A 14,478-nucleotide genomic window follows, 5' to 3' on the forward strand; every position below is an offset into this window, starting at 1 on the left:
GGATACTTGGTATTGTGGATGAGCAGAGGGATCTTGGTGTCCATGTACACAGATCTCTGAAAGTTGCCACCCAGGTAAATAGTGCGGTGGAGAAGGCATATGGCGTACTGGCTTTTATTGGTAGAGGAATTGAGTTCCGGAGTACTGTGGTCATGTTGCAGTTGTATAAGACTCTGGTGCGGCCGCACTTGGGGTATTTTGTGCAGTTTTGGTCGCCATACTATTGGAAGGATGTGGAGGCACTGGAACGTGTGCAGAGGAGGTTTACCAGGATGTTTCCTGGTATGGTAGGAAGATCGTATGAGGAAAGGCTGAGGCACTTGGGGCTGTTTTCATTGGAGAAAAGAAGGTTTAGGGGTGACTTGATAGAGGTGTACAAGATGATTAGGGGTTTAGATAGGGTTGACCATGAGAACCTTTTTCCACGTATGGAGTCAGGTATTACGAGGGGGCATAGCTTTAAATTAAGGGGTGGTAGGTATAGGACAGATGTTAGGGGTAGATTCTTTACTCAGCGAGTCGTGAGTTCATGGAATGCCCTGCCAGTAGCAGTGGTGGACTCTCCCTCTTTATGGGCATTTAAACGGGCATTGGATAGGCATATGGAGGATAGTGGGCTAGTGTAGGTTAGGTGGGCTTGGATCAGCGCAACATCGAGGGCCAAAGGGCCTGTACTGCGCTGTATTTTTCTATGTTCTATGTTCTAGGTCACTTCTACCTCAGAAGAGATTCCAATGATCCAAAAATGTGAACCCTTCTCCCCTGCACCTGCTCCTCAGCCACTCATTCATCTGCTCTATTCTCTTATTCCTACCTTCACTAGCTCGTGGCATTGAGACTAATCGAGATATTACTACCCTCGAGGACCTCCATTTTAAATTCCTGCCTAACGTCCTACATTGCCCCTTCAGAATCTCATCCTTTTCCCTTCCTATGTCGTTAGTTCCAATGTGTACAATGATCTCCTGCTGGTCCCACTCCCCTTTGAGAATATTCTGCACTCTCTCAGAGATATGCTTGATCCTGACACCAGGGAGACAACATACCATTCTAATTTCTTGCTGTCAGAGGCACAGATGGATGCTTCTGCGCCTGATTAGAGAGTTCCCTATCACAATCAATTGCTTGAAACCTGACAGACCCCTTGTTACACTCGAGACATTCTCGGTATCAGAAACTTGGCTATTTATGCTACATTCCTGAGAGTCCATCACCCCCTACATATTCCGAAATAAAGCCACAGGAAACTCCTGCACTATCTGCCTCCCTCTCCTGGCCGTAACCCATCTACTAACTGTATCTGGGTTTTTCTCCCTTCCTATAACTACCATCCATCACACTCCCAACTCCTGTAAATTCCTCATTGCCTCTAGCTGCCTCTCCATCTGATCCATGTGATCTGATAGGATTGGCAACCAAACAGACTTACTGCAGACGTAACCGTCAGTAATGTGGAAATTCTCCTTAATCTCCCACATCCGGCAGGAAGAGCACATTACTCAATTAACTGCCATCTTTGCACTTTAACAATTTATAGAAAATAGCACAGTCTTACTGATTTAAAACACCGCTCCAGGCTAACTTAGTGCCTATGGCTTACAGTTTTAAATTTTATTCAAGAGACAGATCTCAATAAAACATAACCAAAAAGAACCCATTCTAATCACTTAAAAAGTCAGCAAGGTTACACAAAAACCATGCACTTATCTGCTCGTGTGCTGTGAGCACTCCCACACAGATTCCTCCAAGGTCAGCTGTGAATTTCGGTGTTTGTTAATTTTTCTTAGATGCACTCCGATGTCCAGAAATACTTGAACTCAAAACAGTCAAGGCAGTAGCATGCAGATTCACTGCTGTGTCAGAAAGCAATATAGGTTTCTTTCTCTGTCTGTCTGTCTCTCGATCTCTCTCTCACACACACACTGCCTTTGTTCTTTCCTCCTTTTTAAAGTGCCATTGTTTTGATTTCCCCCCCACCCCAGCCAAAGTTCCAAAATGATGTAACAGCTTATAAAACACTAATTATTGCTCTTAGAATTTGAGGGAGTCACCTGCAACACCTAAAATACCTCAAAATTCTGGAAAGGGTGAAAAAAATTCTGGAAAGGGTGAAAATAGATAAGTCTCCTGGGCCTGATGGCATTTATCCTAGGATTCTCTGGGAAGCAAGGGAGGAGATTGCAGAGCCTTTGGCCTTGATTTTTATGTCCTCGTTGTCTACAGGAGTAGTGCCAGAAGATTGGAGGCTAGCAAATGTGGTTCCCTTGTTCAAGAAGGGGAGGAGGGATAACCCTAGTAACTATAGGCCGGTGAGTCTCATTTCTGTTGTGGGCAAAATCTTAGAGAGGATTGTAAGGGATAGGATTTATGAACATCTGGATAGGAATAATGTGATCAAGGATAGTCAGCATGGTTTTGTGAAGGGCAGGTCGTGCCTCACAAACCTTATTGAATTCTTTGAAAAGGTGACGAAGGAGGGTGATGAGGGGAAAGCGGTAGATGTGGTATATATGAATGTTAGTAAGGCGTTTGATAAGGTTCCCCATGGAAGGCTACTGCAGAAAATACGGAGATATGGCATTGAGCGTGAGTTGGAGGTTTGGATTAGGAATTGGCTGGATGGAAGAAGACAGAGGGTAGTAGTTGATGGCAAAGTTTCTTCATGGAGTGCCGTCACTAGCGGTGTTCCGCAAGGATCTGTTTTGGGACCATTGCTGTTTGTCATTTTTATAAATGACCTGGAAGAGGGGCTAGAAGGTTGGGTGAGCAAGTTTGCGGATGACACAAAAGTCGGAGGAGTTGTTGACAGTGAGGAAGCATGTGGCAGGGTACAGCAGGATATAGAGAAGCTGCAGAGCTGGGCAGAAAGGTGGCAAATGGAATACAATGTAGCTAAGTGTGAGGTGATTCACTTTGGGAAGAATAACAAAAAGATGGGGTACTGGGCTAATGGTCGGATACTTGGTAGTGTGGATGAGCAGAGGGATCTTGGTGTCCATGTACACAAATCTTTGAAAGTTGCCACCCAGGTAAATAGTGCGGTGAGGAAGGCATATGGCGTACTGGCTTTTATCGGTAGAGGAATTGAGTTCCGGAGTCCTGACATCATGTTGCAGTTGTATAAGACTACAGTGAGAATCTTTTTCCACGTATGAAGTCATCTATTACAAGGGGGCATAGCTTTAAATTAAGGGGGGGGGGGTAGGTATAGGACAGATGGTACGGGTATGTTCTTTACTCAGCGAGTCGTGAGTTCATGGACTGCCCTGCCAGTAGCAGTGGTGGACTCTCCCTCATTATGGGCATTTAAGCGGGCATTGGATAGGCATATGGAGGATAGTGGGCTAGTGTAGGTTAGGGGGGCTTGGATCGGCGCAACATCGAGGGCCGAAGGGCCTGTACTGCGCTGTATTCTTCTATGTTCTATGTTCTATAAAGGAGCAGCTCTTACAGCCACAATATTTTCCCGTCCTCCATCTTGGATTATGTAGAATCTATGTTAGTAAAGAGACTCTACAAAGTCATTGTCATTTCCAGTGGCTTCACTGAGGATGACTCAATCCAATTTGTTTCCATTTATGAGTTATTGTAGTGGTTAACTGATTGGCTTGCAAGAGGGCATTTAAGAGTGAACTACACTTCTGGGGTCACACATCTGTAGGCCAGACTAGGTGAATCTTTCCTTTTGAAGGGACACAGTGAATCAGATAGGTTTTTACAATAATCAAAATGGTTTCACAGTCACATTTGACTAGCTTTTAATTCCAGATTTTTTTTGTAAACTGAATTTAAATTTCACCATCTGCCATGGTGAAATTTGAACTCCCTTGAGCATTAACCCAGGTGTCTGAATTACTAGTGGAGGGACACTGCCACCATGCCCTACCTCCCTTCAATGACTGTGAATAGTAATTCTTGACTGAGGTAAAAACATTTCAGAGTTGCTGGTAATGTTACACATTTCCAATCACTGAGGGAAAAAAACAGAATCATTACTAATAGTTGTCCCAAAAAAAATTGAGAACAGTTCTACAATCAGAAATAATTCACAATCAGAAATAATTCACAAGACATAAGGTGCTTAATCAAAAAATGTGATTCTATTACTTGCACTTGTGTTGAGCTTCATTAAAACAGTGCAAAAGGCTAAATAATGAGGTCCAAGTGAGAGAGGGGCAGAGAAATATATATTTTTTTTAAATCAAACTAAAGTTTCGGGACCACAGCTATGGACTGAATGGAGGTGTTCTGCAAAGTGGACGTCTAATGTTGGGGATCAGCATCACAGGCAGAAATACACTAGTCTAACTTGAAATTTGCACAAGTACACTGCCATGGTACCTGGAAGAATGCTTGGTGTCTTAATGAGTGATCGAAAAGGACAGGTGTTCATGGGAAGGTGAAGTGGTAGTGGTGACTAAGGAACAGAGCAGGGTATCAATGGAGGAACATTTAACATGCTTTTCAGACATGGATGGATTTGGTGAGTAGTGAATAAAGTTGCTCACTTAATCAGTTTGTTTCATTAATCAATGGAATCAGTGGTTATTACTAACTTTTACACAACTAAGACAGAGCAATATAAAATAAATACATGCACAACTAAGTAGTTAGTAGATGAGAAGAAAGTCTATTGGTGACAACCAAAACAAAATTCTGCAAAAAATGAAAATGCAGTTCAGACAGCAAACATAATTCTGAGGACAGTGTATTGGAGAGTAAGGAATGCAAAATGAAAAGTATGAAGCAAAGTACTGGCAAAGTACTGGGTTAAAAAAAAAAGTAGGACATTTCAGAATTTCTGGCACTATCCTTGAGTTATCAGCTTTTCCTGGTTTTATAATGATGATAGCTTTCAGATCAAACATTCCAGAGAAAAAATAAAGCAAATCAAGTTATTGCGCCAGCATGTAAAGATGCATGAAGTATTACCAAATAACCAACCATTATTCATCAGCCTGAAATGATTTTTTTTTTAGATTTCTGTCTTGGGTAAATTTTTCCCCCCATAGTATGTATGCATGCTGAATGTCAGTGTGGGCCTCCACTGAAGCAATTGGTGAGCCAAACAATTCCAAGAGCAGTAAGGTTTTCCCAAACCCCTAAAACCACAAAGCTCCCTCCAATCAATATTCCTCTCCTTGTGCAGATGCACTGAGCTTCCACTGGCAATTACAGCCAGATTTAGAACTCCATCTGTTGAATCTCAGCAGCAAGCCAACAATAAGGCATACGGCGGCTGCTGTGCTAGGATTCATCCATGGTTAGTGCACTGCATGGAACAAAGACTGTTAGAACATAGTGCCATGGAAGAAAATCAATTCTTTTATACATCTCAGTGCTAATGGGGAGTACACAGGACAGCATATATAATAATTATCAGGTAAATTCTATAGATTTTGATATCATTAAACAATCTTTCTGAAATCAAATTAGAAATGGATACTCAAGCAAAAGTGCATAGTTCAGAGTGACACTGATGACAGTACCTGTGTTTGAGATGGCTTGAATGCAGTATCAAATGTCATTTGTAGGCAATCCAAAAAAGGTTGAATTTTATACAATCCATGCGTTGTCTGGCTGGAGCGAAATGCTACAATGTGGAAGTACTTCAGGATCTTTTCAAATCTCATTTGTGTCATCATCAGTGCAATGCTCTTGTTGCTGTAAAATCCACCGCTCCATATGCTGAGGACAGATTCGCAGTGGTGAATGCTAGTGGAGATCATATATCCCAAAAATGTTTTCATCTCTGGAAGACTAACATCACTCCAACCTTCATCACAACCAAATCTTTCCTGGTACTTTTTGGCATACATATTTGTTTGAACAACCATGTTCCTTATAACATTATCAGGGACAAAGAGCTGAAAGAAGTCAATTGCACTTGCATTTAGTGGCATCTGATGTACGGGACCTGTAGCAAGAATAAGCAAGAAACAAATGTCTTGGGTTACTTTTCAGTGAAATGCGTAAAAATCTGTAATTGGTTGCATAAGTACAATCATTAACAAAAGCAACACAGCGTTTTTGGATTTTACCATCCAATCAATTTGATCTGTACTACTTATTGACGATTATATTTTAGGAAAGTACATAACTGCCTTCTTAGCTTTAAGTCAATAATTGCCATGCCATGGTGATTCCCCCTATTATTTAATAATGGTCTGGTTTAAAATTATTCAGGGGTTTAAAATTATTAGAGGAGTTCATAGGGTAGGAGACAGAAACTGTTTGCTCTAACAGGAGAGTCCAAACAAGGGATGATAACTAAAAAATTAAGATATTCAGAGGTAATTTTAGAAAAGCTTCACATGAAGCAAACTTGGAACTTTCTCAATCTAAACATTGTTGGGGTGATTGGGGAAAATAAAAATGTCAAAATTAAAAATAGACAAATATCTACTAGGCAATTATTGGGGATTAAGTAATATACAATCAAGACAAGAAGATGGATGTAAATTCAAATTGACCAGCACAACAAGTTCAAAAGACTAAATTTGTGTTCCTCTCTTTAAAATATGAAAACAAAAACTGCTCTAAACGTCATGCACAGTATCATTGAGATTGAATCAAAGAATAGTACAGCACAGGTAGTCATTTGGCCCATTTTCTTTTTGCTCTTTCAAAGGGCAATCCATTAAGCCCACACCCCTGCTCTGTCACCATATCTCCGCACATTTTTCCTCCTCCAGTGAAATCGATATCCACAACACAATCAGGCAGTGCATTTTTAATCTTATCCACTCATTCACTAATAACAATCTTCCTCCATGTTGCCTGTCACTCTTATGGATGCAATTAATAGAAATCAAGTCTTTCCAGCCACATGGTGCAGCCCAACTCATAGATCGTAACTTTTCATTTGCTAAGCGGCAGCCTTGGCTCAGTTCGTAGTACCCTTTGAGCCTACCACACCAATCTACATGATCATCTAACTTGGCACCCTGCTCCCAGCCTCCCGACATACTGACCCCTTTAGCCACAAGAACCATATCTCATTCTTTCTTGAAAACATTCAATGTTTTGGCTTCAACCACTTTGCGTGGCAGAGAATTCCAGGCTTACCATGCTCTGGGTGAAGAAATTTCCCCATATCTCAATCCTCAATGGCTCACCCTGTATCTTGGACTGTGGCTTCTGGTTCTGGACTTCCCAGTAATCAGGAACATCCTTACCGCATTTCATCCTGTCTAGTCCTGTTAGATGTTTGTAGGTTTCTACGAGATTTCCCCTCATTCTTCTAAATTCCAGTGAATACAGTCATAAACAATCCAGTCTTCTTACATCAGTCCTGCCAACCTGGGAACCAGTCTAGTAAAGCTTTGAAGCACTCCCTATATAGCCAGAATATCTTGCCTCAAATAAAAGAGATAGAACTGCACACAATACCCCAAGTGTGATCTCACACAGGCCCACACAATTGTAGTGCAAGATATCCCTGTTCTTGTATGCTCAACCTCTCACTACGAAAGCCAAGCATTTGTCTTCTTTGCTGCTTACTGCGTCGGCATGCTTACTTTCAGCAACTGGTGTACTACGACACCAGGTCTTGTTGCACTTCCTCCTTTCTCAATCTATCACCAAGTAATAATTTGCCTTCCTGTTTTTGCTGCCAAAATGGATAACCTCATGTTTATCCAAATTATTCTTCACCTGTAATATATTTGCCCTCTAAATTTGTAAAATCAAAGCACCTTGATATTCTCCTCAGTTCATTCTCCCATCCAGCTTTGTGTCATCTGCAAACTTGGAGATATTACATTTTGTTCCCTCATTAAACCATTAATATATATTGTGAATAGCTGAGATCTAAGTACTAATTTCTGCAGTACCCCACTAGTCACTTGCTACTACTTGGATAAAGGCTTGTTTACTCCTACTTTGTTTCCATCACAATCTGCCAACCATCACAATCCATGTCAGTACACTACCACAATATCATGCACTCTAATTTTGCATGCTAACCTCTTATGTGGGACATCATTGAAAGCTTGATCATCCAAGTAAACCATAGGGCTGTCCTTATCAACTCTACAAGTTACATCTTTGAAAAATTCAGAAGATTTGTCAAGCATGGTTTCTCTTTTACAAATCCATGTTGACTGTCCAATTTTGATAGTGCTTTCCAAGTCTGCTGTTCTTACATTTTTAGAATGGACCTATTACCAATATCAGGCTAACTAGTCTATGGTTTCCTGTTTTCTCTATTCCTTATTTTTAAGATAGTGAAGTAACATTAGCTATACCAATCTGTAGGAAATGTTCCAGAGTCTATAGAACCTTGAAAGATAATCATTCACACATCCACATTTCTACCACCACTTCCTTAAAAACTCAGATGTAGATCATCAGGCTCTGGTGACTTTTTTTTAACCCCAATTTCCCCTACACCTTTTCCCTACTAATACTGATTTTATTTTTTCAGTTCCTTCCTCTTGCTAGACCCCCAACATCTTTGGGACATAGTGTCCTCCTTTGTGAAGATAGGACTAAAATATGTATTTAATTGGTCTACCATCTTTGTTCCCAATTCTAACGTGCCTTGTTTCTGACTGTAAGGGTCCTACATTTGTCCTCACTAACCTTTTTCTCTTCACATATCAATACAAACTGTAAACTGTCACAAGCATTTTGTACATTCCCTTCAAGCTTACTCTCGTTCTATTTTTTCCCCTCTTAAATCAATCTTTTTGTCCATTTTGTTGAAATCTCAAATGCTCCAAATTCCCTGATCTGCTATTTCTTTTAGCAAATCTGCATGCCACTTTCTGGGATCTAGTACTATCCCTGACTCAATGACGAGTGCAGAATAGCAAGCCAGGAACCGCGCTAGATATACCTAAAATTATCTATGTAATTTGATGCTAAAACAGAATGCACACACATACAAACTCTGAATTGAGATGAGGAGTACGCTATCTGGTCCCTTGTGTCTGCTCTGCCATTCAGCAAGTCCATGGCTGATCTGATTGTGGTCTCAATCCCAGAAATCCATTGACTTCCTAGTTAGTCACAAATCTATTTACTCATGCCTTAAAATGTGCAATGACTCTCCCACTTTCCGGGGAAGAGAATTCCACAAATTCTTAACCCCAAAGAATACAGTTTTATCTCCATTCTTATTTTTAAACTGTGCCTTCTTGTTCTAGTCTCTTCCATAAGGGAACACATACTTTCAAGTTCTTGCAGATCTTGGATGTTTCAGTAAGATCACTTCCCACGATTCTGAACTCAATGAATACAGCCCCAACCCCATACAAAAAAATAATCCTGTCATCCCAAGGATCAGTCAAGTGAATTTTCTCTGAACTGCTACCAATGCAATTACGTCCTTTCTTAGATACAGGGACCAAGCTGTATAGAACACTCTAGATGAGGTCTCACCAATGTCCAGTACAACAGTAGCAAAACATCTATATTTGTATTTTCCATCCTCCAATAATAAACATCAACAATTCCATTCCCAATCACTTGCAGCATTTTCACACTAAATATTTGAGACTGATGTACCAAGATACACAGATCCTTCTGAACTGCAGTTCTTCAATCTTACTATTTAAATAACATACTTCTTTTTATTCCGTTTGCCAAAATGGACAAGTTCATACTTTCTACATTATACCTAATTTGCCTCTTATTTAACTTATCTATATTCCTTTGCAGATTCTACATCTTCCTCACAAACTGTTAAACAGTAGAAATACCAAAGTGAAAACAGAATAAGTTAATTCTGCAATGAATAAATAAAATCAAAGCTCTTCAGTTAACAACAGTGATGCACATTTAAACAACAAGCAAAAGGTAGAGTTCCACAAACACATCCATCAGCACATCAGTGCAAGAGAGAAATTGAAGCATTAACAACTAGTAAGAAGTGCCAAGTCAATAATGCATCCCAACCTCTTCTTGCAAGCCCCTGCATCACAGATGTCAATCTTCGGCCATGTGATATCCAGAGACAGAAGATGGCACCGAATACAGCAAAGGCTATGACCATGCAACATTCCAACAATAGTACTGAAGGACATGCTCCAAAACTAGCTAAAAACTTAGCTATGTTCCAGTACAGATGCAACTCTATTTACCTGACAGGGTGGAAGAGTGCCTTGTTCAAAAAAGCAGCATTACTGCTCCATCATTCTACTACTGATTAAAGTGAGAGGGTGTAATTGACACGATCAAGCAGCACGGTACTGCAAGTACCTTAAGTCTTTCTTCAAATATAGACAAAAGAGCTGAATTCATTAGTTCTGGTAAGAATGATTGCCCTCAATAGCAAGCCCTCAATTGACTAAATTAGGGAGCTCAAAAAGACACAAGTCAATGGAACGTCATCCTACTGGAGTCATATCTAGCATGAAGAAAGGTATTTGTGGATATTGAGGTCCATCATTCTCATGCTGTTGATGCAGGAGTTTCCCATAATAGTGTCTAGACCCAACAACATCTATAACCTATCTTTAATGTAAGAACTGGGGTTGTTCACTGGAATTGCACAATGTTCAGTATTGTTTGCAACTCAAATCCTGAAAGGGTCCATGGCCACATATGGAAAGACCTGCACATCATCTTTTTCTCCTAAGCAAACTGTTCAGAGATGTTATCACACACCTTCTGGATCAGGTGGGACTTGAACCCAGGTCTCAGGTCACAACCACTATGCCACAAGAGGGCCCCCAATACTTGCACAATATTAGAAATTAGTTTGACAAGTAATAAGCAACTTTCACAAGTGCCAGGCAATGACCATTTCTAACATGATAAAATATAACTATTTCCTCTTACTATTCAATAGCATACCATTGCTAAACACTATTAACAACACCTTAAAGTTTATTCTTAGACACTTAAATCAACTATGAAATTAAAAAGAGAAATTGCTGGGAAAACTCAACAGGTTTAGCAGCATTTGAGAAGAGAAAGCATAATTAAGGTCTTGGGTCCAGTGACCCCTCTTCAGAAGGGTCACCTCAAAATACAGAAGGCAAGCAATGGAGAAAAATCACATGTAGAAGTTTATGCAGAAAGCACAAAATTGGGGAGGAATTGCTTCTCCATTTGTGGCTGGTTCTCTCTCACTAATGATGGAAAATAACTGGTGATAATGAGGAAACTATAGGGAGGACTGCCAGGTAAGGCGAGGAGAGGATGGTTGGAAAGCAGAGAAGAGGAGTTTGAGAACAGCTTTAAATCCATCATAAAGGATTACACAGTGAAATGGCTGCCAGAGAAAAGTGAAATGACTGAGATAATGAAACCCTTGTAAGTAAGTGTGGAATTTCTAAGTTAAGACTGCATACAGTTAGGAATTACTTTACTATGAAAATGCAACAGTAGCTTTATAATGAATAGCGTGCCAATTATTAAATATCATTCGAAAATGCAGTAACTGCCTGGTTAAAATGTTCCAGCTTTGTGCATGTGATTTAAATACATGAGGAGGTGGTGGTTTTGCTGGACTAGTAAACATGAACTTCAGGCTAATGCTTTGAGTCATCTCTACTTGAAATGTTAGCTTACTGTCTCTCCACAGATACTGCCTGATCCACTGTGATCTCCAGCATTTGTTGTTTTCAATACAAATTCCAACATCTTCAGTAATATTCTCCTATAATGTTCTGAAGGCATGGGTTCAAATCCCACCATGACAGATAGTGATTTCAAATTAAAGAACAAACTTAACCACTAAGTTTTGTAAAAATATCTGGTTCACTCATGAACTTTAGGATTTTTACTTAGCCTTGCCTACATCCAGACCCACAGCAACATAATTGACTCAAATGCCTACTGGTCATTTAGCAATGGGCAATAAACTGCTCTAACCAGCAATATACAGGGTCTGCTTATTTTTTAAAAAAATTAATCTATTTCTCTAATCAACCTGTTCAGAGATGTTATTACACAACTCTGGAGCTGATGGGACCTGAACCCTATCTTCCCAGTCCAGGGGTAGGGGCATTGTATCAAGAGAGCTGCTAGGTGTCTGTTTTTTTCTCTTAATCTATTTTTGTAATAAACCTGTTCAGTTATTATATACCTCTAGGTGGGGTATGAACCTGGATGTCTCAGTTCAGGGTAAGGATACTACCACTGTTCCACAAGAGGGCCCCCTATAAATAGTGCTGTGAGATATATGATCACAGTGCCAGTTATTTTACAAAATACTATTGTTAATGTGTCCCACCTTTTGTCAATGTATGTCAAGGAAGTTTCATGCTTTTCTTAGCGTGCTGTGGTTTTACGTTTAGTGGACGATTAAAAGAAGTGCTAAACAGTTTCAGTTAGAAGAGAAGAGTCTTTCAGCAAAATAAGATGTATGCAGAGAAGAACAGAAGATTAACAGGTATACACTTTACAGAATAAAGAATAGGACTTGGGCAAAGAGCCCAGCCAGGGATTGAGGGATAGAAATAAAGATGCAGAATAAGGGAAAGTCTTAGACAGGTAAAAACAGTGAGTGATGTACATACTGTGGGAGCAAAGTAAATATTTTATGTACGATCGCAAATTAATCATAAAAATTGAATGTGACACTCAAGGTGTATAAGATGAGAATTTATGGGTTTATCCCAGAGTTCAGTCAGACTGCCTGAGGTTTGGTTCTTCCTGCATGCGCTTGAATAAACAATTATAATCTGTAATCAAGAGTGTGGTGCTAGAAAAGCATAGCAGGTCAGACAGTATCCCAGGAGTAGGAGAATTGACGTTTTGGGCAAGAACCCTTCGATTCTCCACCATCTGCAGTCCTCACTTTCTCATACTTAATTATAATCAGTACCCGAGTCTCCTGGTGGATTGTGAAATTGTACCACAACAGTTGATATGGAAATTATTGATGCCTACTTCTAATTTGAGTTTACATAGAACATAGAAAAATACAGCGCAGTACAGGCCCTTTGGCCCTTGATGTTGCGCCGCTCCAAGCCCATCTAACCTACACTAGCCCACTATCCTCCATATGCCTATCCAATGTCCGTTTAAATGCCCATGAAGAGGGAGAGTCCACCACTGCTACTGGCAGGGCATTCCATGAACTCACGACTCGCTGAGTAAAGAATCTACCCCTAACATCTGTCCTATACCTACCACCCCTTAATTTAAAGCTATGCCCCCTCGTAATAGCTGACTCCATACATGGAAAAAGGTTCTCATGGTCAACCCTATCTAAACCCCTAATTATCTTGTACACCTCTATCAAGTCACTCCTAAACCTTCTTTTCTCCAATGAAAACAGCCCCAAGTGCCTCAGCCTTTCCTCATACGATCTTCCTACCATCCTGGTAAACCTCCTCTGCACACTTTCCAGTGCCTCCACATCCTTCCTATAGTATGGCGACCAAAACTGCACACAATACTCCAGATGCGGCCGCACCAGAGTCTTATACAACTGCAACATGACCTCAGGACTCCGGAACTCAATTCCTCTACCAATGAAAGCCAGTACGCCATATGCCTTCTTCACCGCACTATTTACCTGGGTGGCAACTTTCAGAGATCTGTGTACATGGACACCAAGATCCCTCTGCTCATCCACACTACCAAGTATCCGACCATTAGCCCAGAACCCCATCTTTTTGTTACTCATACCAAAGGGAATCACCTCACACTTACTACACTGAACTCCATTTGCCACTTTTCTGCACAGCTCTGCAGCTTATCTATATCCCGTTGTAACCTTACACATCCTTCCTCACTGTCAACAACTCCACCGGACTTTTGTATCATCCGCAAACTTACTCACCCAACCTTCTAACCCCTCCTCCAGGTCATTTATAAAAATGACAAACAGCAATGGTCCCAAAACAGATCCTTGCGGAAGACCGCTAATAACTGCACTCCAAGATGAACCTTTACCATCAACTACTACCCTCTATCTTCTTCCAGCCAGCCAATTCCTAATCCAAACCTCCAACTCACCCTCAATGCCATACCTCTGTATTTTTAGCTGGAGCCTACCATGGGGAACCTTATCAAACGCCTTACTAAAATCCATATTCACCACATCTACCGCTTTACCCTAGTCTACCTCCTTAGTCACTTTCTCAAAGAATTCAATAAGGTTTGTGAGGCACGACCTGCCCTTCACAAAACCATGCTGACTATCCTTGATCACATTATTCCTATCCAGATGTTCATAAATCCTATCCCTTACAATCCTCTCTAAGATTTTGCCCACAACTGAAGTGAGACTCACCGGCCTATAGTTACTAGGGTTATCCCTACTCCCCTTCTTGAACAAGGGAACCACATTTGCTAGCCTCCAATCTTCTGGCACTACTCCTGCAGACAATGAGGACATAAAAATCAAGGCCAATGGCTCTGCAATCTCCTCCCTTGCTTCCCAGAAAATCCTAGGATAAATGCCATCAGGCCCAGGGGACTTATCTATTTTCACCCTTTCCAGAATTCCCAACACCTCTTCTCTACATAGCTCAAAGCCATCCATTCTACTTAATTGTAACTCAGTACTCACAT

The 14,478-nt window shown here is 40.7% G+C and overlaps 1 protein-coding gene across 1 annotated transcript in view; it reads right to left on the reverse strand.

The window, feature by feature from the left end:
• The window catches only part of pgbd5 (piggyBac transposable element derived 5), a 75,209-nt gene that overhangs the window by 58,204 nt on the left and 2,527 nt on the right, over positions 1–14,478 (reverse strand). The window contains exon 2 of the mRNA XM_043681005.1: positions 5,490–5,917. Coding sequence (XP_043536940.1) covers positions 5,490–5,917 — 428 coding nt within the window. The remainder of the gene's footprint in view (positions 1–5,489; positions 5,918–14,478) is intronic.

This window comes from Chiloscyllium plagiosum, chromosome 3 (assembly GCF_004010195.1).
Source record: "Chiloscyllium plagiosum isolate BGI_BamShark_2017 chromosome 3, ASM401019v2, whole genome shotgun sequence".
Taxonomy (NCBI): Eukaryota; Metazoa; Chordata; class Chondrichthyes; order Orectolobiformes; family Hemiscylliidae; genus Chiloscyllium; species Chiloscyllium plagiosum.